Source organism: Balaenoptera borealis (assembly GCF_965194805.1).
Source record: "Balaenoptera borealis genome assembly, chromosome: 6".
In the NCBI taxonomy this organism is placed as follows: domain Eukaryota; kingdom Metazoa; phylum Chordata; class Mammalia; order Artiodactyla; family Balaenopteridae; genus Balaenoptera; species Balaenoptera borealis.
In genome coordinates, this window is record NC_138863.1 from 85,909,124 (window position 1) to 85,933,938 (window position 24,815).

The 24,815-nt window shown below is 39.7% G+C and overlaps 1 protein-coding gene across 6 annotated transcripts in view; it reads left to right on the forward strand.

The window, feature by feature from the left end:
* ZEB2 (zinc finger E-box binding homeobox 2) overlaps window positions 1-24,815 on the forward strand; it is a 127,381-nt gene that overhangs the window by 33,581 nt on the left and 68,985 nt on the right. For 2 of the 6 annotated variants that reach the window (XM_082395803.1, XM_082395807.1), the window contains exon 1: window positions 4,229-4,448. The exons of the other annotated variants lie outside the window; for them this stretch is intronic. In XM_082395803.1, coding sequence (XP_082251929.1) covers window positions 4,367-4,448 — 82 coding nt within the window. In that variant the 5' untranslated portion in view covers window positions 4,229-4,366. Of the gene's footprint in view, window positions 1-4,228; window positions 4,449-24,815 lie in introns of those variants that run through there. 6 annotated transcript variants of the gene reach the window in all.

The following is a 24,815-nucleotide window of genomic DNA, read 5'->3' on the forward strand; positions in this document are numbered from 1 at the left end:
TATTTGGAATGAAATGATAATACTAATTAGCATATATGTATGTACATCCTTTTCTGTTTTAAAATCATTGTATAATCTGACATTTGTGTTTAATTTTCCAAAGTATTTTCCCTAGAGAGCATTCATATATTTTTCGAACTTGGAAGAAACCAGAGAATCAACTATCCTCACCCGTAGGCTTTCTTCATTGGGTAGAAATGGAAACAGAGCTGGCAGAACAGGATTTGAACCCTGGTCTTCTGACTCCAAATCAGGGACAGGATGCTGTTTTGAATGTAAATGCTGTTGTTGTTGTTGACGGTTTTCTCCCAAGATCCAATCTGAGATGATGTCTTATTTTTAGGTTAAATGATTCTCTCCTCTGAAGTGTAAAGTTACAGTGGTTGTATATGCCAAGAGTGAAATGGGCTAGAATCAGAAAATTCAGTGTGCCTACACGGTGAGTTATTGGACGATGGAGCCATATGTTCTAAACTCAAGACTCTTTGGTTTTACTGCTTCTACGTGTTTTTAGAAAGATTGGAGAGTTGCTTTTCAGGTGAGGTATTTTCATAATTCCTCTACAGAGAGCTCAGAAGATGTTTCACCTGGTATTGACATGAGCTTGTCAGGAAGTGGGTTCCCACTGCAGTCCCATTGAGAAGTAAGCCGTCCTCCCCCAGTCGAGGGGGTGGTGAGAAGAAAGAGATGGTGGTAGAGAGTCTGTGGAGGAGATGGCAGGAGAATTGCCAGGAAGGAATTGAAAAGTCTATCCTAGAAGCTAACGCACCATTGGAGAGCAATTATACTCCAATAAAGATGTTGAAAAAAAAAAAAAGTCTATCCTCCTGGCCCCTTTGTCAACATCTACCTTCAGCACATTTACCTTCACAAGCAGCAGCAATGGCAATCAGGAAGAGTTTGGGGTGGGGAAAAGTAAAGAAGGAGCCATTCCTGATGAGGCCACTTGTCTTCCATTAGTTTCCATTCCAGCAAGCTGCTTGCTCTTTGGAGTTCTGGGATCACAACCCGGTATAATGAGAAGAGTCCTGGACTTGGTTCAGGAAACTTGGGTTTCTGGCCCCCCAGCCCTGCCATCCAATCACAGCCTGGCCATGGCACATCCCTTAACCTCTCTGGGCCTCATGTCCCTGGTTGTAAAATGTAGGGATTGGATGGAGGTTGCAAACTGGTGGCTGACAGATGTGTTTGGTTTGGCTCACAAAGTATTTTAAACACATTTGAATTGGTTGCCAATATTTTAAAATTGGGCAACGTCACTCAAAGAGTCAGATTTCCAGCACCTCTGGAGAACTCAAGAGATGTGACATCTCTGGCTCACACGGATGCGTGGAAAGACCATGAGGGAATTACTCTGGATCCCCTTTGGAAGAACCAGCCCCCCTCCCTCACCTGCTTGGTCTGTGTAGATATTTGGTGTGTGACCCCGATCCTCTCTAAAACTCCGTACCACCTTGAATTCTATTATTCCACATCAGATTCGCTTCACTATACAAAAAATACTGAACCCTTAGTGGTTTCTGTACCCACAGCAGAATGCTAAGGTATTTGTCTATACAATAAGTATCACATAAAGGTTGGAAATGTTTTAGGTCAAACAAATCAGCCCCATTTGGGACAAACACTTACTTTGAAATCTGATGATGGGAGGAAGGTATAGCTCAGAAAAGGTGGCCTTTAAGGTAGACACAGGAAGGGTTTGGCATCTGACTACTGTCTAACCAGAAAACTATATGAGTATTTTATAAATTAACCCAAAGCAAATAATATAGACCTTCCTTCAGTTAACATAGCATTTTTTCATATCTCCCACTAAACTAGCATCTCCAATCTTCTACTTGAATATTAGATTTATGAACTTTTTCTGTTCTTGTGATTGCAAGCAAATTATGTTGGCCTACATTCAGTCTTCTTCTAAAGTAATGAAATTACATCAGTTTAGAACGTCATACTTTTATAAACCCTATTTCCAGATATATCCAGTTTGAACACAAAGGATAACATTTAAAACTAATGATTTTCGAGTGTTTAACATTGTACAAATGCCTTGACAGAAGTATCTCATTTGATCTTCACAATAATTCTAGGAGATAGATAGAGAAGGTACTTAAGGCAAACAAAGAGTCCAAGACTCAGAAAAATTAGAAAGCTATTGGCTAATATTAGCCTACTTAATATGTAAAAGAGCCAGGAGTCAAACCTACAGCTTCTGGTTTCCAGTGTCTTAGAAGATAGATAGATAGGTAGTTATCTTACCTGAACAATGATTTTTTTTTTCTCTCTCATAAATAAGCAGAATTCTCTCAATACTGTCCAAGTTAAATGAAGAATCTTTTTTGGTAGGTTTTTTTGTTTGTTTGTTTGTTTTTATAATGGTGGTTCCTTCTTATTTATTTATTTATTTATTTATTTATTATTTTTGGCTGAATTGGGTCTTCGTTGCTGCACACGGGCTTTTTCTAGATGCGGCTAGTGGGGGCTACTCTTCGTTGCGGTGCGCAGGCTTCTCATTGCGGTGGATTCTCTTGTTGCGGCATGCGGGCTCTAGGGCATGCGGGCTTCAGTAGTTGTGGCTGGCGGGCTCAGTAGTTGTGGCACACGGGCCCAGCTGCTCCGCGGCATGTGGGATCTTCCCAGACCAGGGATCGAACCTGTATCCCCTGCATTGGCAGGCGGATTCTCAACCACCAGGGAAGTCCGGTATTCTTAAGTGAGTGCTGGATTTGTATTAAGGAAAGCTAACACATATATAAAAACACAATGTATGGATAGTGTAGGAAATAATTTAAGATTAAAGTTTTACAATGAAATAATAATACAGAGAGATGGGGAAGGGGCAAAAAAAAATCATGAACTAGGCAGGTAGAAGTTCATGGAAAAATAAGGTGCTAAGGAGAGTTTAACCGTAAAGAAGTAGAAGATAGAACAATTGAAAAAATAGATTATAGAGAGATGAGAAGAAATATAGCATAAATAAAAGAAGACTGCCTAGTAATTTAAGAAGTGAATCCCTTTAGGACAGAGATGGGAGAACAATGGGAAATACTAAAGAGGAAGCAACAATTAGGAAGTGTGGAAGAATAACCTCTAGGCCAGAAATCTGAGCAGACTGGAGGAGAGGGGAAGGTGATAAATATGGAAACATAGAAAGGGATGTTTTTAGGAATTCACAAGCTGAAAGGAAAATAAATTCTAATCAGAAAACTCTGTGAAGTTCAACAAATTTGGATTACAAGAAAGGCAATTAACACGGTTAAGAGGAAAGAATAGAAATTAGAGAAATCTTTAGATTTCAAGAGGTAGGAAGAGAAATGATATAAAAGGGCAAGATGGCATGTGTGGAAAGTAGAATGAGGTGAGAAGCCATGGTAGGCGGAGGTGGAAAGTGAAATGAGTCAGGAAAGGCATGCCAGGGACCAGAGAAGACTGCTGGGCTGCAGAAAAGGAAGCCATTTGTGAAGGAAGCTGCAAAGAAAAAGAAATCTCAAGCTGTGCTGGGAGGGGACCGAGCCCCCAAGGTGGCAGAGGAAGAGGTTCAGCTCGAAGAAAAAGAAGTGAACAAGGAGAAAGTGGGAAACAGGGGGGAAAGAGAAAACAGTGACTGCAAATTATGAAGTTAAAAGCATTGAAAGTAGGAACGAGCCATTGTGTTTAAATTATTCACTTAGGCATATGTGGATTGGTTTCTCTTTTCCATAACTGGGTACCTTACCTTATTTCACATATTCGTATGACAAGATTACACTATTATCTCAATTCACATGGAAAAGAACTTTACAAGAACGAGCAATTTTTTACTTTTTAAAGTTTCCCAAAAGGTGAGGTAACCCTGATGATTCTCTCTATCTGAAGGTTATAAGCACAGGAAGGGAGTGTGAGAGTGGGGCTAGAGGTCATGATCATTTTTGAAACTGTTCTTTCAATAAATTCATAATTCATATAAAATGGGAGTTATGTCCAAACATGGAAAAACATATGCTAGATATTCATTTACATTGCTTATACTAAATGTGTCCTGACTTTTTAGTTTGATGTACAGATTTTTCATATCAAAGGTCTTTATGTAAATTGTATTTTATTATCAAATTATGTAGCTCCCTCAACAATCCTTTACCTTGATGCTATATACTTATTTATCTGGATTCAAATACTTTCTTGCTCAGGATGGTCTAAACGCATACCCCACGGGGCTCTAGAATTTAGAACCTCCTGTCCCCCAGCTATTGCTAGTCTCCTTTAATTGAATTAATGTAAAGCCTTTGGCAATACAGTTTTCATGTCTCTATAAAAACGGGGTTAAAAATCATAACAGACGTAAGAAATAGCAGAAAATTAATACTGTGTTCTTCCAGTCACACCCTGGACCATGTGCTCAGGCCACGTGCAGTGTGTGCCCCTCAAGAGTGGGCTGTGTAGCTGGGGAGTGGGGGACCGTGCAGATACAAGAGGTAAGGCCCACGTAGAGGATTAGTTTATCTGAGGGTGGGTAGACAGTCCCTCCACCATAAATGCAAAAATGTTTTCAAAAGGACCTAAAGCAATTCTCTTCAATACAAAATTTAATCTAATCTCTTTTCCCTCCTTCCTTTCCTTCTTCCCTCTTCCTTTCTCTTTTTTCTTCAGTTTCTCTCCATCACCCCTGACCCCCTTCTAAGATCCTCACCTCAAACATATGTACCTGAAACGAAAAACAAAACCAATGTGTTGCAACACTAACAAGTAATTTTATGTGTCAGAAACCAGTTTGAAATAAGATACAAACTCTCAAAAGTCACTATCTGTGTGAAAAACTTTTTTAGTTCTAGACAGGATATGAATGGACATATCGTTCATATCAAAGGATATGAATGGACATATCGTTCATATCAAGGAAGCAAATGCTTATATACAACCACCTGGAGAAAAGAAAAGTAACGCCATAGTAGTGGCAATACCTATTTTTCAAGAGTAGAAAAAATAGCCAAGTGGCTTTCGGAACATTTATTGGACTTGTTTTTTTAAATTATTCATTTATTTTTTAACTTTAGCATATAGACGTGACAGGTAAGTAGCTAAGTAAGATGACAGGATGGCAGACAGAATTCCTGACTATCAGGGCAGAAGGAATTTATGAGACATGTAGCATAGTACAGTTAAGTTCAGAATTTCAGACAGAGTTGGGGGAGAGGCAATGTTTCAAGAATAATTATTGTCCTTAAACATTCTGTTAATGCCAAGTCATTTATCTTTATTTTTTTCTCCCTTGCTTCCTAGAATTAAGAAAAGTTCTTCCTTAACTTGGGTTGCTATGCAGAGATGTGAAATTTCATTGGCTCCAAATGCTTTTCTGTCTAGTAGGGACTACTGGGAACCCTGCTAATGTGCATATTGATGTACCCTGTAGCTTCGGAGATGATGAAAGAGCATATTACTTATTTCCACAACAACAAAGCTAAAAGGAATTTGAAAGCAGCCAGTTATTTTACCTGGGGACTTTCTCCCAGGTGACAGGGCTATATAGAGCCATGGAATTTAAATACAGGGGCAGTCTCATTTTCTAAAAAGTTTTTCTGGGGAGTCAGAATATCACTCCCAACCAAAAAAAAAAAAAAAAAAAAACACACCCGCACACACACACAGAGACAAAAATTAAAAGACTGTTGCTTTCATTTGCATTCATTTAGTCAACTATACCTAAAATATGGAAAAGACATTATTATGCTCATTGAGAGTGTATTTTAGTGGTTGTTTACTAGGCTGGACTGACATGATATGATTTGTGCTTGCGGGGTCACAACAAGCTACTAGCAGGACAATTTGCTGAATCAAGAGGATGATTGTGTCTGGTGCCAGTCAGTCGCAATTAGGACCAGGATCAGGGAGGCCCAGGGCTTGTGCATCGTCTTGGGCTAGTTGCATAGAAATCAGCTCACCTGAAACTAATTGTCACAACAGAGACCTTATGCAAATGAGCCCTGGGGTTAGCGTGGGAAAAGAAAAACTGTCGCAAAGATAGGTGACCTGCTGAGCCGGGGGTCTGTTGCTGGGGAAATCTTTGTTCAATGAGTTTAAAAATGTTTTCATTGTTCAAAATCCAAAAAAAAGAGAAAAAAGCGTACCCACTCACCAAGAGCGGGGCAGACATGCTCGTCTAAAATTCTGATAATGCAGAAGCCTGCTTTGGAGCATGCACTAAATTCTGAGTCTTTATACTTTATAAGGGCTACAGCAGGAAATTTCCCTTTGCTCTGGATTACAGAGTGAACTACCTTGAAAATTCACTTAGAAGGTTGGGTCTGCTGCTAACCTGGTCAGACATGCACCGCCTTTTCTGCCTGATTCCAGCTGTCTACCTCCACACAGCCGCAGAGGAGGCCCATGAACCAGACGAGAAAGACCTATTTTCTAACTGAACTTTACTTTGATCTCAGGTAGAAAAGAAGGGCCAGGAGAGCTCCCTATCACATGGCAGAAGAATCCAGGGAACAATGGCAATTTCTTGAATTGTGGGTGTCTCAAATGTTCACAAACTTAAGTGAAACGCAAATGTGGTGATGTTCCAGGACAGGTTATGCAGCCCAAATGATAATAGATGGTAGAAATTTAGCAAAATAAAAGGAAAATTTATTTTTAAATTATGATTTACTTCCTTTTTTAAACCCCTGACAAAAATATTTTTAAATTGGAAAGGTGGTAATTCAATCTTACTATAGTACTCCTTTGAAATAATCTTCAAAATGTTCAGTTTTAGGAAACTAGATGAAGAAAGGCTATTTTAGGGTAGTAATAAACATTTTGATATGTTATTGTGACAAAGTTGCCTTTGGGTTCTTAATTGACTTTCAACTGTTCAATCTTGTTTCCTTAAAAAAGTATGAGTTAACATACTGACACTGCTTAGCTTTTCACTGAAAATTTGCCAGTGACATATTAAATAATGTATATTCGTACAGTAGTATAGATATAATAACAAGGAAATGAAATAGGGTATTCTAAGCTTTTGCGAGAACAGAGTGTCTAGTGATTCCAAAAGAAGAATAATTTGAATAAAAACTTTTAGGTGAGAGGAAGAGAAAGAGAGTTGCATTGCCTTAGCTTGGAATGCAAATGTTATTTTGTTTGGCAAATTACTGGGTCTGAGAAAGTAAGTGTTTTCATTGTGTTTCCTAAGGGGTTGGATTGAAATTTGTATTTGTATCTGGTAAACAAACTCAGGAATTACCTTGGGAGCCAGTACAAAACCTAAAGAAAGGTAGACTTAAAAGAAGGATGACTTAGTCACAACTTACATTTTAAAAAAAACCAACAAAAATAAAACTCTTTTGTCCCTTCACCACTGTCTGAAATAATTTCCACATACAGGAGACGTTTCACAGTGGGTACGAAATGCTCAGCTTTCACTCATCAAACTTTAATCGGAACTGCATTTTAGTTTTTGAATAAAGAACACTTAAAAAATTTAGATGCAAATTATTTTGCATTATTCATGCTCTAAGTGTCCTTACAGATTTAAACACTTCTGAGGCCACCTTGATTCAAGTAATTACCTAGGCCCTCACTGCTCCGTCATGAATAAGGTATTTTGTACAAGTAAAGCATGCGCCCGATGAGCTTTTAAAGTGGCTTACACTGAACTTGTGTATTGCTGCTTGTGCATGAGTGAGTCGAACATGAGCCGCAATCTGTCTCAGGTGGGAAACCCTGGCTGGGCATCCATGGGTGACGGGATGAAACCCGAGCATCTCTCTCTACACACATGCTCTTCCTTTGTCTCTTCTTAAAGAATCTTAAGTGATTCTCCTGCCTGATTCTAGTAGCTGTTTTACAATCTACGAGAGCAGTAGGCGCTAGGAAAAGCAACAAGGGGGTAAGTGGCAGTGATCCTGCCTAACTCCTCCATCACTAGAGTTCATTTTAATGTCCACTTTCCAGGCCACCTCATCTCTATCAGGAAAGGCTTCTGCATAGGTAAGAAGTCTCTCTGATTGTACGTGGACTGTGTACATCCGTCTCCCCATCTGTCAGCCTGAACTCCACAGCTATCAGAGCTAGGTTCTGTCTACCTCCACCACAATATTCTTCACCAAATGGAAGTGGCTTCCAACTCAAAAGCAACTGAAGAATGCTTACGATGGAAATGAGAGTGGCCACACAGCATAAACCTCTAAGTTTCTCCACATGCACCAAAAAAGTAGGTTTGCAAGAGTTAAACATAATTGGCTGAAGATTGTAGCTGGCGTTTGTTACAAAATGCCCAAGCCTTTCCTTTCCAACTCCGTGGCTTTGAAGAATTATAGGAATTTTATGATGTGCTATTGGAGTTATACTGGCAGAGATTACAGAAAAGGGGTTAAAGTTGGTTTATGGTAGAAAAAAATTATGCAGAAACCAATAAAAATAAACACACTCAAGTAGACTAAACTTGCTGGGCTTTTAGTTTTAGTTTAACAAAGGAAGTTTAGATGAAAGTAAATGTTGCAGCTTTTAGAAAATTAGTTGACACTCATACTTGATCATCTTTACTACACAGCGGTATAATTAATATTTAAACATTCTAATAATGCAGCTTGCTTTGCGTGCACTTTTCAGCTTCACAACAGTATATTTTATCTGAAATTGTGCTAGCGTTTTCTTGGGTACTGCCCATTTTCATAGAGTTAAATTTAAAATAGAGTAGGGGGCCTTAGTTCTGATGGCCAGGAAAACATTGATAAGAGAGGGAACAGGTTTCATGCATCTCCCAGACAGCTTGTTATTGAGACCAGTATTTACCCGAGAGAGTAGATAATATATGTTTTGTTTCATTGTCCTGTGAACGTTTTTAAATGACTGAAGTAGATTAAGTCTGAAAGTTGCATTTGGCTGTTGTCCACTCACCTCTTACTGTCCAAATCAGGAGAATTTTGATGATGTCAAGGCAGTGTGAAATGAGGAGCCAACACACGAAATGCTGAACCCACCGATGTCTGCCCGTTCATTAAGACATCGGATTAATAACACGGTGAAGAATTTTTATTTTCAATACATGGGATCATTTCGGGAGCATCGTCTGAGTTGTGACAGCTGAATACCCAGTAAAACAATAAAACCAGTAAAATATCGAGAAGTAAGCTAATTGAGAGAAGACTGAGCTAGTTTATTTTCATATAAGAACTTTCTTCCTGTTCCAGTCTCAGGCCTGTAGGTGGTAGGGCAAAGTTGTTTCAGGTGCTGCCCTAAGCTCGGTCCCTTTGAAGAGAGCAAGGTGGTCCATGCCCTTGATCTTCTTCTAGTTTGAATGGTGAGAAAGAGCATTCTACTTTTCCACGGTAACTTTTAATAGAAATAGAATTTGCATGCACATATTTATTGCTCATTCTTTATAAGTGAGTAGGTGTGCTGAGCTGCGTGTCTATTTTGAGATTCAGCCCACGTTAACCCCTTGAGGCCCACTTTACTATAGGTACTGCCCTGTGGAAATCCTGCCATTTAGTGAAGCATGAAGCCATAATAGATCCACAGCCACACCAACACTGGGGCATCTCATCTCACTTAATTCTGCGAAGCTGTGGTTTGCACAAATCAAATGGTGCAATTGAGAGCTGCAAAATTAGGCAAGTTCGATTTCGCGAGGAAAAAGATGAGTAGAAAAAATTGTCAATGTAAAATATTACTACAGAGGAGCACTGTGTAAACTAAGTTCCACGTAGAAAGAACCACAAGGTCTCGTGAAGTAGCCGTCAAGATATGGTTTGCATTGGCTATTTTATTTCCTGATGTCAAAAGGAAGTCATTTTCACAGATTCCTGGACACAGTCGTGTTTATTTTTAATATTCAGAAACTGAACTGGCAGTTCAGTGTCTTTGTATTTTATTGGGTTTGTTTTGTGGAAGGGAGTCAAATGAACTCAGCTTACAAATAACTAAGAGCCCATGGACTATTTAAAACCTGCTATTAGGTGGTAAAGTAGAGATAAGCTGAATCCAACTGCTGTCACATGTATGGGTTTGACAGATAGGTAAGTCTGAGAGTGGACAAAATTAAAAGCATTTTTCATAGGCTAATCTCCACCTGCTCAGGAATAATTTTTTTTTAAGGAGGCAGCCTACTGGCAGAGTAAATTCAAGAGCTGTCTATCACTGGTACATTACATCTAGGAATTGTTATGGTGCAAAAAAAAAATGAGTAAATACTTTTATGAGAAAGGTCTTCCATAGAATCTCAATTCCAGATGGGTGTCATGACAGCTATGGGCCAGCACTTTGTGGAAAGAAAAAAGACCCATATGTGTAGCTCTTAAACTAAAAGAATAACTCCCTTCCTGTGCAATTGGTTCAGAATTATACCTGAGGAATGACTTTTTTAGTTGAAAATAGAGGGCAAGGTGAAAACAATGTCCTACCTTGCCTTTCAGGTGGTAGGTACACGTGAACTTCATAGGGAGTGTGAGAGACAGCCAAGGATGTCAATCAGAACCTACAGATTACCCCACAGCAGTGAAATCTGAAGAGGTTTATAACAAGTAGGTAATAGTTTCAGTCCTCTGTGAGAAGACATAAACTCCAACTTCATGCTGCGACAGAACAGGGCAGGACATTTGAGGTAGAGGGTGAGAAAACCTTCCTCTTATTATGACAAAGCCTCTCCTGTGCTTGTTTAAATGCCACGGGTGTGTTATTGAATGCTCACCATTTCTCTAGGTTTTATATTATTTTACAAAAAAGCTTTGGGAGTTTCCTTTAATTTCAATAAATATTCAAATTTGTGCATAATTTCTACACTTCAGTTTTGAATGATAGAAAATTTCCCATGCTTGTTGAGTTTCCTTTCAAGTAAGAAAGTAATTCTTACAATAAGTTAAAATGCTGTGTTTCTTTTTCCGGATATTGTCAAGATAATAAACCCTTACCTTTGTTTATAAATTCAAAGTTCACCAGTTTATTGAAACGAGAACCAAAATAGTCCAAGAAAAACCTTAAACATCACATGGTGACTCGAGAAAAATGAGTGGGTTGTGGTTCTCTAATACAAGGTCCTACCTTTTTCTACTAAGAGAGTCCTTGGGCTCAAGAAACGTATGGTTAAAGTGCCTGTAAACTGGGTTAGAATTCTCAATCATTATATGCAGTCTTTTTAGGCCCTATGAATTAGATTCTGATCAATAATTACAATACTGGTGTCATTTATAAGTATGCTCTTCTTTCCTGGGAGGTTAAGAGTCAGAGAAAGTTTCCAGTGTGCTAGTTTACACGTGGTAGAGGAAATTAAAATAATAGCACATTTAGGTACTAGATGAAATGCTTTGCTTTGGCTTTATTTATGGGGAAACCTGGACAATGGTCATTTAACTTTTTAAATGGAACTTCCAGTCTGATGCCATGTGACCAGGCCGCTAACGTGAAGGAGAAGAGTTAGCGGTATCAACATTCTTTGATTGGAGAGCACATTAGGAGGTAGATAAGAGAGCAGCTCAGGCGACCCCCTCCTGGCCAGGGGAGGAGGACAGTGCCTGGAATGTCTGCAATGTGTTTCTATTTTTGTCGCACCTACGTGTGGCCACCCATCTGGTCTGAATCAGTCAGTCTCATCCCAGAGCTCTGTTCCTCTCCCAGCTGAAATAATACCCTCCTTTCCCAGTGCTCCGTGTTAAGGAGGGTCACTGTTCACGACTGCCCAGGCAAGACTGTTCACAAGGCTGCATGTTTGTAAACATTGGTGAGCCCAGGAGGAGGCATGGGGAGAAATTTTTTTTTTTTTTAACGTGGATATTTTATGGATAAACTCTGCTCTCCTAGAAACAGTACTTGGGAAAACTGGATGAATCATTAGAGAAATATTTGACCCCAGAAGTTGAAAGAATGATCCTATGCAATTTTGTATACATACATCCTACTTTTGTGTTTAATGAAACTTTCTTTGCCTGAGTTTAAACCATGAATTTTTGTGCTCTTATACCTAGAGAGAGAAAGCCAGGGTCTGAGATGTTGGCCATGACTTAGCCTGAAGTAATTTTTAGGCCATTTTGCTCTGTTCCACACTAGAAGTGATGTTCTGTTTCCCAACACCTGTGTAACCAACTCTACACCTCTGCTTCTGGAGCATTTTTCTGGCATTCCTCATGTGCACACTCTGCTCTTTAGCAGTCCAGCATCCGTGCCTCCCCCATCAGATTCCTACACACCTGACAGCCTCTCTCTTGATATTCCAGCTACTAAAATCCTGACCTCTATTAAAAGGGTCAAGGTATTCACCGATGAAACCAGCCATGCTTTAGAACCTCAGGGTACTGTTCCCACAAGAGACCTCAAAACTTACTGGCATTGGCATCGGCCAATTACATATCATGACAGAAAGCTACTCATCTTCCCTATCTGCCCAGTTTTCCACTGCAGTGGGAAATAACACCCTATCGTGGACCTCCCAACCAGGAACCCCAGAGTTATTTTTGTCTCACCACTGTCTTTCTCACTCCCCACATCCAGTGTTTTACCAACCGTTGCCACTTTTTTGGGGTCAACATTTCCTGGATCCACCCCCTTCCTTTTCATTCTCGTAGTTGTGGTCTTACTCTGAGCTTTGGCCTTGGCCCACTGGGAATTTGCGGCCTTCTTCCCTCTCTCCCTCCACACGAGCATATCAAGCCCCAGCTTAATTTAACACCACTGATGAACTTTCCCTTTTCTGTCTGTCTCTTTAACCAGTCCATCATTTTCTCTGGGTTCCATTGAGACTGCCAGCTGCTCTCCGGACTGTGTTCTAATGTTCCCTTTCTATGTCTCACCTCTTCATCCAGCTATCTCCTAATTGCTCCAATCTTTTTTCTTTCTTTTCCAGAGTAAGCCCATCTATTGTTTATGCAATCCTTCTCTCATTGCTTCAGGAACTCTTTTATGCTAGACAAATTCCTGATATGCACCCTTACATGGGAGACCCTGAAACTTTGCATTTTTCATTAGTCCTTCCTTTCCTTTCCTCCATTCTGCTGTAGCAAAGTATGGTTGTTGAGAGAATGCCCAGGTTCAAAACTTCTAGCTCTACCACTTGCTACCCGTGACACCGGGCAAGTCACCTAACATCGCCGAGCCTCAGTTTCCTCATCTGTAAAATGGACTATTGAGAAGGAAAAAAAGAAGTAATTTATGTAGACCACTGCTGGCACATAGTAAGCACCATTTGAATGGTGGTTGTTGTTGTTGTTGTTATTACTACAGTATCTCAAAGGACAACTACCCAATCACACCCCCTTCAGTCACCCTTGCGCTGTGCCCTTAAACTGAGTTTCTTTAATCTGGTTCTAACGGTAGCTTATGTCAGAAATCAAGGACAAAGTTAATTGAACATGGCTGGTATCAATCCAGGTCATGATGAAGACTTAAATGATGCTTTTTGAGGATGATTATGAAGATGATGATGATGATGATGACAAAAATATGACCAGATGCTCCTTTGGGTTAATACTCTTTGCTTATACAGCTAAGTCTCCAGGAAACGTATAGTATTTCCCCTCAAATTAGTTTTTTTTCCCATTATGTGGAGGCATGATATGTGTAAGAAAATATATTGTGCAGTATGCATGAGATTTATTTCTCAGAAAGCAGAGAAATGGTAAGAATTTTAAGCGTTCTACATACTTATTTAGATCTCACATCAGGAGATAAAACAAATGAAAACTCTGACTTGTTAATAATTTACATTTTAGTGGAAAATTCATACATGCTGTTAAGATACCTCTAAGACCCAACACAGAAAATGCAAATAACTTCCATCCACTGTGCACTGAAGACAGAATTTGTCTGGGAAGAAAACATCATCAATTAAAAAAAAAAAAAAAACAACCACCCAAGAGCTTTTAAGGGAAAATTGACCATATTTACAGGGCTCTAATTATGCTTATAATTTCAGATAACTCTTTTGAAGTATTCATGTAGATGATCTCTCCATTCATCAGGTGTTTTTTTACAGAAAAACGATGTCTACCTCACCACCTAGGAGGTAGCTTACAAATAGGGGATTTCTTTTCTGTGAGCCACACCAGCACTTTTCTCTAACAGCTTATGCAAAAGTTTCGTGGGGGAGGGAAAAGCCCAAGCCAAAAAAAAAAAAAAAAAAGAGAGAGAGAGAGAGAAAAAGAGAGAGAAAGAGAGGGAGAGGAGTGTGCATGACAATAACTACCTCTGTCCCTTTGGTTTTTGTTCTTTTCATGTCAGGGAACTTTTTAGCCGTGCTGCCTGGGTAACTGCTCTGGAAGGTTGGAATATCTGTTGTTGAAGGAGGTTTGTGATTGAGGGCCTTCTGACACAACCTTTTGTTGCATTGAGGTGTTTGATCCTCTTTCCCTTTCTTCTAAAACCAATCTCATCCCTTTAAAAAATGGATAACCAGCACTTCTTTTACTTATTGTCAGCTTTTGGAAAGTTACTGTGGGCGTTTGTAGAAGTTTAACTGGTTAACTCTTTGCATGCCGATGTGCTGTCGATAAAGATTCTTTCTAAACATGAAAGATTTCATTGCTTTCATCAGATACATATAGTTTTCACTCGCACATAGCAGGGGAGACACTTTCAGGTCCACGTTTTTAAAGTGTTTGTGTTCAAGGTCTTGAAATGCGAGTGTTGCAGGCTTTGCAATGGGACCCATCCTCGTTTTCTTTTTGTTCTAGAACTGAAACGTGTGAGAGTTACGACTCTGCCAGTTGGAAAGCCTGGCAAGATATACTGATTTTAAATTCGAGAACGACAGGTTTTGGTAAAAAGTTAATGCAGAGGGTTACTTCCAACTGAGAGGTGTAACATTGTGGCAACAAAGGAAAAGAGCCCCAGAATGGAAAAGTGTAGGGGTCTTGTTCCAGCCTGCTGACTAAATTCTGGAATATTTTTTCCCCAAAGGAAGGGACACAACCCAGGCTATAGAAGAGAAAAGAAGCTTAAATGGATTATTTAACCAAAAAAAGCAACTTAGGGCTTCTAGAAAGTGACCTACATTCTGCACACAATGATGATATTTTTACGGCGGTGATAGGGTTAATAACCTAACATCATTCATGTAGTGTTTTTTGAAAATTGAATTTTACTGCTACAAAGTAAATGTAACAGCCCTCTGGAGACAATATTACAGGCACTTTATTGTTTGCTAAGCTGATGTCATCTTTCTACAGACTGACTTTAAAACAAAGGCAGAACATTTATTACAAATATCACTGTGTGAAAGGAAATCTACTGAAATATTGTTTAGAAGGTGAGCTGATAAAAAAAAGTATTAATACTTGGCTTTGATCATCTTACACTATAAAGTTATGACTTCACAAATGCTTCTCATGTGATTTCTATTCAAGGCAAAACTTCATCCTGGAAATTCCTAGCCATGTCTCTAACGTTATTTGCCCTCAAGCTGGAATATTTGTTTAAGCTTCATGCATGTTTTAGATACATTTTTACTCTGTAAGGCCATTTCTTAGCAAAGGTGATAAGCATTTAAGAGAGAGATGAAATAGTACCTTTCAAAGAAGATGTATGTATGATTTAAGAAACAAAGACTGGAGATGAAGCTGTTTAGTTTATACAGTGAACTTTCAAAATCACCTGTAAGCGGCAGCTGGAAAGTTTGCAATTTAAATAAGCTGTTTAAGGCATTGCCAAGCAAGGCTTCTGCGTGGCAGGTTGCTTGCTACTCAGAGGGTTTGGTCTCTGTATCTGATGCACGTGTAATATACCGTGAAGTTGTTTGTGGATCACACAGGACCTTCTTAGGGCTTCATTTCCACACTGTAGCCCCTGAAAATGTAACAAATGAGCAGACAGGTTTGGCTCTTCCTCACAAGGCACAAGTAATTTGTTTGTAAATCAGTTACCTTTCAAGAAAAGTTAAATTAGGGAGAACTTTCCTTCCTTTGATGTTTCCCACTTAGAAAGCCAAAGAGCAAATTAGTGATCATTTTGAAGCAATAATGATAATGAGGAAAAAAGAATTTAGTGAGCTACACCATCTCAGAATAACTTTTCAGGTATAGCATATAAATAGCAGCCCAAATGACCGAAATAGCCCTATGGTGTTTTTCTAAGAAAATGATTTACTGCTCTGCCTTTGTCTCTGAAGTCTGGTTAGAAGGAAAACACAGGTCAAGGAAATTGGGTTAGAAAAAAAGCCTGTTATTGGGGTAGATGTAGAATTGCCTGAATAATGTCTGATAGGGAGTCTGTAGGCACTCACACACGAGGTCAGCAGACTAGAGAGTCTCGCTAGTGTTTGTGAAATGCTCAGGACTGACCGATGGCATTTATATCCATCAAAAATAAATCCACAAACATCTACTTAGCATGCCCTGTACAAGGCTGTGTGTTAGTTGGTGTATGGGTCGTGCCCAGGAAAAAGCTACCAATACTACGATTGTGATTTTTAAGACCAGGAGCTGAACTGCCACACTTTAAAAACTTATTTCGACAATGAGTACACTTCTATATGAGAAAACCATGTTTTTAAAGCTTACACCTATTTGAAGCATTTTAGTATAAACCTGCCGACAGGGAAGTTATTTTATATTCAGTGAATTCATTATTGTACTTAACAAATAGTAGCTACTTTACCAGGTGCCAGGTACTGCTTTAGCATCGAGGGTCCAAAGGTGAGTCCTCACTGAGCCTCAGGAATCATTGTCAGAAAGAACAGCTTGGCAGGGTCAGAACCTGACACATTGTAACTATTCAGAAATTCAATATTCTGTAAATATTTAATATTCAATACATATTCAAGAAAGCCATGTTTGTTGAGTGACTGATAGAATGAATCGAGTGTTGATCAAGGTAAGTCCTTGATGCCCTTTATGCACAAGGAGGAACTGAGCTGCCCTCTCCTTAAACAGGTCGGCACAGCTGTAAAGAGGATACGCTTTCTTTCTTGAGCTGGCCTTAAAAAAGAATGAGTGGCATTCACCATGTGAGTAAGGACAGGAGTTGTCCACTGCTGGTGGAAATAGCACCCCAATTATATGATGTAATTTTTAATGGCACAGCCCAGGTCTGGCCCCTGCACTCCTTCTTGATGTTGCTTTAAGGATTTGGTCCTTCTCCTTCTCTCCTTACTCCCTGTTGTACCATCAGTAACACACACACACACACACACACACACACACACACACACTCTACCACTGGGATTCAAGCATCCACCTCCAAGTAAGAACCAAAGTATCTAATTTGTCTCATGAAAGAAGAGAAACAGCATGCCTGTTCCTCACTTTTATCCATAGAACTCCCATTTTATTTGCCCACTAAAAGAGCTCCTTTTTGACCAAACACTGTTTTGAAACATCCAACACATAAGAAAGAAAGTTGGGGGGGCAGGGGGCGGGAGGAGCAGTTAATATTTAAACCACACACCAGTCTTGTAATGAAAGGATTTTTCAAACATCAGGATGAATTTGTTTTATTTTCAAACATCCAGATGAAATCATTACAGTTACTTTTGGTCTCCAACTTAGCAAGATGTCTCATGGACGGGACACTCAAAGCAGGACAATTTGGGACAGTTCCAACCACATGAGGCATTGTGTGGCCTCCACAAATAGAATCAGGCTTCCTTTCTTGTGCAGCTGTACATTTCCTTGCCTTTGATTCTCCTCCTTTGCTTTTTCTCCTCGCAGGCCTTGCCTCTCTCCTGTATCAGCCACTCTATAGGCAGATGTGCCTCTTTTTTCCATTTGCCAGATCTACCCCCCTCCCAAAATCTTCCCAACTGCTCCCCTTTGAAGTCTCTATTACCGATACAATCACTTTTGTTTCCCTTCCATCCCCTCTCTCTCCACTCGAGCTTCTCCTCTCCCTAACCCCATTAGTTACATCTGCTGCCCCTACCATTCAGCCTGTGTGAAATCGTAATGCGCTTGACATAACTTCAGTTTGTCTGCTAAGTACTCAATCAGCTCGCACTGCCATCTTCTGATTTGTAGCAAAGGAGGCAAGAGTGAGTAAGCTGGCTCAAAATTCACTACATGATTCAGCTCTGCCCAATTAGCCCAACTAAAATGGGAAATTAACAACTAATGATAATGAAATAAATGGGTTTTAGCTAAGAGTATAAATCCCACAAACTTGGTTCCTGATGCCCGTGGTAGATATTATATCCTTCATGTGGTGGTCAGATAGCTTAGAGGATGCAAGGATGGGTGAATGAAGGGAAGTGTATAAATAAGTGCAGTATTTGTTAGTTGACTGGGGTTCGTTCTCTGTGATTCATTAATGGATTTTTAAGGGGTCTGTAGACTAGCAGAAATTGCATGCAACATTTTGTACATTGATGCATTTTGGGGTCAGTGGGTCCATACATTTAATCAGATTTTTAAAAGGCTCTATCACCTCCCAAAAGGTTAAGAACCAGCACTAAATGAGTGAAGACACCGATTTTGTCTGCGTTTTCTTGCGGTCAGCTATTTTAACATCCCGTGTGATTTGAAAAGTTCAGAGAGTAGAAACGTAGGGTCTTAGAAGAAAAATTTACCTTCTTTAAGAGGAAAATTGTTTAAACCACCTACCAAGTTATACAATTCACTTTTTAAAATTATTTTAGTTTTACTACAATTCAAAGACAGGCTTTTTTTTTTTTTTTTTAACAATGGGTATAATCACACATCTGAACGTAAGAATTAGTTTTATGCAGTTCCATAGAAAACCAAAATCTTGAAGAACACTTTCAAAACAACCAGAGAAAAATAAACCATTCCTTATGTCAGTCTTGTTAGAGAGGGATTAAGAAACTGGCAATTATTTTGGCGACCTTAATTGTTGCGCGGCAGGAAAATATGTAATTAGAGCACGTTTCCAGGCCTGCACACCTGCAGCACATCCTACAGTATAATGTCAGCTTTCAGTGCCCGTCGGTGCCAGGTTCTAGCACAACCAGGCACAGTGACGCTCTGAGAACATTTCGGACTCATGTAATGTGGCTTCTGTGTATGAAAGAAGCAGGCATTTACACCACCACACAATGGAGTGCATTACTGCAACACTGCTTTCATTATTTTCTGACGCCTACCTTCAGCACTGCCCTGGTTTACTCCGTTTGAGGTTTTATTGTTACCGTATAATAGTCCTGTACATTTTTGAAATTCTCTTATTATTCAGCTTATTAATACAGTACTGACTTGATTATCAGGCAGCAGTTGCGCAGCGGAAGGTTCAGTGCATTAGCTAAGTCAGAAGCTGAGGGAATTCTTGGTATAACGAGAACAATTGTTTGACATTTTTTTTTTTTATGTAGAAAGATGGTCTGTGGTGGTTCTGTATATAGTTGTATTTTGGAATTCACTCTACATTCTCTATATGTTGTGGAGTATTCATTTTTCACATAGAGAAAGCTTAAAATGTATTCTCACTCATTTGAAAGTGTTTCAGGGTATGGGAGGACTCCATCAGGATTCTCATTAGCTTTCCACTTTTTTTTTTTTCCTTTTATTGGCTTTTTACAGCAAAAAGAGAGAAACTCAGATGTTAGGCAAAGTAGCTAAATTGAAGAAACAGTATGCAGGGTGCTTGTTTTTCAGATAATTCCGTAATCTGGCATACTGATAGTTAACAGACTTCTCCCCCTAAGGGAGATACACTGTATTTTGCTATCTGACATGTTGTCATATATAAAGAAATCAATTGGTAATTAAATGATGCACCTTGTGAAGATGACAAAAGGCATTTGGTTGCGAAAGAGAACAGGGTTTTGAGGGGTTTGTAATGAAGGCCTAATGACTATTCATAAGAGATTTTCAGTCCGTTGATCCACTTGACTGGAAAGTTCTGCCCTGGAGAGTTAGTGCTGTCAGTTTCTCTCACCTCAGAAAGCCGCCGCAATCGACGGTGTAGAGGGTGAGCGAGAAATTATCTAGTTGTTGCTCTAGGCTTGTCTTAGGTCACAGGCAGAAGGCACATCTGGCTTCCTGTAGGTGCAACCTCAGGACATAAACTTTGACTAAATTGTAAACTATAAATATGTACGAGTGCCACTGAGTAAGTTACCTTTTATTCATATTTCCTTTATTTTAGAACGCATGCAAGTTGCGTGGTGAGGCTGCCATTTTGGCCTTCTTTTCCCTTCCAATTTTATCAGTTAAATGTTTGCTTGTTAGGCTAAGAGTAACTGTTTGCAGAAGTTGTCAAGGACCAAATGATAGCAGTTTCCTCCTGTGAAATCAGACCACAGTCCCTTTGCGGAGATTATGCCAAAGTCACCGTGCGGGAAGGGCAACTGAAACGAGGAAAGAGTGTGTTACTGGACCGTGCTCTCGGTGGGTGCTTACTGCCCTACCTGGCAAAAAAGGCAGTATGATATCAACATTTATATACCTGAGACTGGATGTAAGATTCCTACCACGTAAGCAAGATCTCTGGAATTAGGAAACATGGCTCTAGTGTCTCTAAAAAACTACAGCAACAACGAAATTCATGCATCCACAAGATACCAGTTACGGTCACCCATGGGCCCAGGCACAGTCCTCACCTCAGAGGATACAAAGATGATGGAAACAAACTCTCAGCCCCCACCCACAGAAACAGACGCACAAGAACGCAGTGGTACTATACCACGGGGAGAGCTGTGGTCGAGTTGAGTAATAACACAGAGTCTTAGAATCCAAGAATGGGTTTTCTAAGAACTGTTGGAGTCCACAGGTGAAGCAAAAATTTCTTACACATGTTGCTCTTTCCACTGGCAAAGCCAAACTCTCCAACGGAAAGGTGTGTTGGAGGAGCGAGGTATCCCTGTTGCGGCTGTGCCCACCTCTGGAATCCCAATAGAATGGTAGTGGCCAGCAATTTCTCTCCATATTGACTCTTGGAAAGTGGTCCTCCATGTTATCTTATCGAGTGGCTCACCTAATCAAAGGTAAACACATTTATCACCTCATTAAGGCTTGTTTTATGGCCACTTGAAAGTGGTGTTTGAGGTGGAACTATCTGTCAAACTCCTTGTCTGGAACATCTGTAAGGGGTACTGTGGCAAGCTACAGAGACTTCCATCTCCCAGTATCAGAATAATTGAACTCATGATACGTATCTGAGAGGATGTCACCGATGGTTCCTCCTAGTGTGTTGTGGTTACTGAGTTTTGCTGATGTGTTGGCCGGAGCTGTCAAGGTGGATCAAATGAATGGACAGATGCCAACAAAACAATTATGCCTATTAATGTACATGGATTGCTTGTTTAGGTCATAAAGCAAATTAAAAAAATACATTAGTATTTAAACCCTTTTATAGCTGAGCTAATGATTGTTTGTACTATAGTGTCTAGTAAAGAATATTCTATAATACCTGTAAAGCCCAGTTATGTTATCTAATTAGTAGCCTTTAAGTGCCTATAATTATGGAAGTGAATAGTTGCCTCTCTAAATAACCAAATGGTAGATTTAAATATATAAAGATGTTGACTTGATTATTTAATATTTGTATCAAAGACAAACCACCTAAATAGAGAGATTAATTCCACATCAGTGCAACATTAAAAGGGAGAGAGGATGCCAAGAATCCCATTAATTTGGGATGGAAGTGCCTGAAATTTCCTCGAAACATTTATACCAAAGAATACCAACGACACAGTATCAAGCTGATCCCCCTAAGGATAGAGAGGTAAGGCAAACATGATTTTAAACTGTACAACTTCACACAACAAAATTAAGTATGGTGCGCTCACCAGATGTTAAACATAAGCCCCCATGAACTGAGCTAAGTATTTTGTATACCTACCAGCTCCATTACCCCTTTCTCCATGAGCTCCCGGACTATTCACTCTTTCCTTTACTCTGCCATGAATCCTTGCCTTCAAGAAAGATGGCACTCCTTGCAGCCATCACATGCCACTTGTATATTGTTGTCGTTTTACCATGTGTTTAATTTAGATAACCCTGGTGAGAAGAAAGCTTTAATATGTATTTGCTTAGTTGAATGGCCAACTTGAAGGAGAAGAGGTGACCTCTTTTTCTTCCCTATGATTTACTTTGGCCATTACTTTTGAAGCATACATGTTCTGTTTCCCAAGAAGATTGTGTCACCTCCTTCACACGCTGTCTGGGAATTTCCATACTTCCTAACAAGAACTTCAGTTGAATTGGTGTAATATGGTTTTTCTGCTCCTTGCCCTATTTCCTTCAAGGCCTTTGAGTCATAAGCATTCAGTACCACAGTGAATAATCAGTACGATAGCCACCATTTGGTTTTCCCATTTAACTTTTGGGGGTGACTTTTGAACATAGTACAACTGCTCAGAAGGGCTTTTTCACGAATTGTTTACCATGGCAGTTGCTACCCTATTGGGCCTTTCATTCTGAACACAGAGGCGGAGAGCATTGATGTCAGTATAACAAGTAATGTGTACAATTTTTAAAAACACGAAATTGACTGAATCCCCATATTATGTTTTCACGCTGCTCTTTCAGAAACTATGCTAATACAATACTCCAAAAAACCGATCTTGGTCCTGGCAGGCCCTGTTGGAACTAATGGGGCCTGACAGTTCTTCAGTTAAAAATTATACATGAGGGTCACTTTCCCTTAAATTACCTATTGTATGCCAGATGTTCACAACTGCAGCACTTCACTTTCTTTGCATTGCTAGAAATGTTTAATTTTCTCATAATATCCATAACAACTCTTCTTGCGGATGGCATTGAAGTTAGCACACACCTTCATGGAAATCACGCTAGGGTTGCATTTTCCATTTTCTTTATTTTTTGGGTTCTGGAAAAACAGTTAGATGGCTCATTTTGCCTGTTTCATGCCACAGAACTTGAGTTATGTCATAATTTCTCATTTGCTGCACAACTTTATTCTATTTTTATGCTCCTAAATGACGCAGCTTTAAGTACCCGTGAGTGGCACTTCCGTGCTGTGAGCACTAACTATCAAAGGCAACCTCAGACAGATAAAACTTCTGGTTTTTTTGGTTTGGTTTTGTGTTTTGCTGGGGAGGGGAGAAGAGGAGTCATCACCAAGGGTCGCCTTTTGTTTGTCAGGCCTATTAAAACTATGGCCAATAGAGCCATTTGCAAGAAAGAAAAAATTCACCCAAGTCCTGGGTCTGAATGAAGGCTCCCTTCTCAAATGTTCCTCGTTACTACAGAGGAGTTACCTTTGGATTAGAATTAAAACGAAGCTTTTTTTCCCTTTTATTCTTTCTTTTTTTTCCAGAAAGCCCCAAATGAAGTATTTCCCCTAGCGTTATTGGACCTCTTTACCAACGAGTGGCTGGGATTTTAATAAGCCTGTGCCTCCCACCCCATATCACACAGAGTAATGGATGGGGAAGAGTGGATGTGGTACAAAGGTTACAGGTTCAGTCATATTTTCTGCCTTGTTGGTAAAAATGGGGAGGTGGGGTGGGAGGATTTCCTTCAATTATGAAATAAGTGTGATGTTAGTAGTTATTTCTGTAACCTGGTGAAAATGCTGCATATTTAGGGCCTCATTTTTAGCGTATGTTACCGTGCATCCACTAAAATGGTGACCTGTGCTTTCGGAATCTTTTGGCTATGAAGGGGCACGCAGATTACAACTAGTTGCTGTAGAAACCTGGTCATCTGGATGCTTCTTGAGAATGCGTGATGATTTTGTAAACCTTGGTGGGTAAGCCCGAGACTGCAGCAGTTGGACAAGGTCACATATCGGTGGCAGCGACGTGTCTTTCCCCTTTCCATTGTGTGATCCTCCGGGGTCCGGGGCATTCATATGCAACGATTCTGTTTCTCTTTCAGGAGGACTTGTAAACTCTTTAAACAGAGGCACACAGTTTGCGATTGTTGCGGTACTGAGTGGGTGTATAGAAGCTAGGGCTGCAGCCTTGTCCAGTTGCAGATAGAATAAAACTGACAATGATGCAATGGGCCTGGCATGTAGACAACTCCGTGGGATGGATGAATGGTGCGGCTTTTGCCGTCCCTCCAGTGGTGGTAGGCCCTGTGATAGCTAGCGTAGGAAGGGTGGTGAAAATTGATATGCACTATTACTACATGTATAAAACTTAGCACTGGGGCCATTGCACAGGTGGGGGGTTCCTGTTTATTGATTTTTATGACTTTGTTAGAACATACGCTTAATGCTTTTATACTCCTGGAGCTCTGGGAGGGCTCACCTTAGGTAATAAACCTTTTCGTACTTTGCAATCACTCACAATTTACATGGGGTCTCACATTATCCAGTACAAAGCTCAGCATCCCCCCTCTACTTGGTTTTAGGAGTGCTATAAAAAAAAAAAAAAAAGCAAAGAAAATAACTCTAGCACTTACTTTGAATTTTTTAAAAACCTGTCCACTCCTGCTATGAAAATGGCCCCTAATTCTAATTACTCATATTTCCAAGAAAAATTAGTCACACAAACTTATGTTATGTGTTGTCTCAGAGGTTGAAAGCAAATTAGGTTTCCAATAAGACAGTACATCAAACAAAGTAGCATGTTCTTGATGCCGATGACTTTTTTTTTAGAATTATGGTTGGACATTTTTGGCAGACAGATTGTCTTTTGCTCTATCAAAATGACAGTTTCTTTTGTAACTGCAACATTCATAATTAGAAGGAGAGAAGCAATCTGCCCAATTTAATATACTAAAAGAAGTTTAGAGTCTCTGCTAGTAATTTCATTATTTTAAAATTTGAATTAATTGACTTAAAATAATACAGTTAAGAAGTATAACTAGCAGGATTATGGAGAAAGGTTTCTTTTTCTTTAAAAGAAAAAAGCGCTCTCAGTATTATACTCAGATGAGATTAAATTTTATCTGTTTATGCCAGGTGCCCTGTTCTGAGATTCAGAGCAGGAATGTGGATATTCATCCTTGCAACAGAGCTGAGAGAAGTTGTAGGGAAAACCCTGGGAACAAGGTCACTTTAAACAA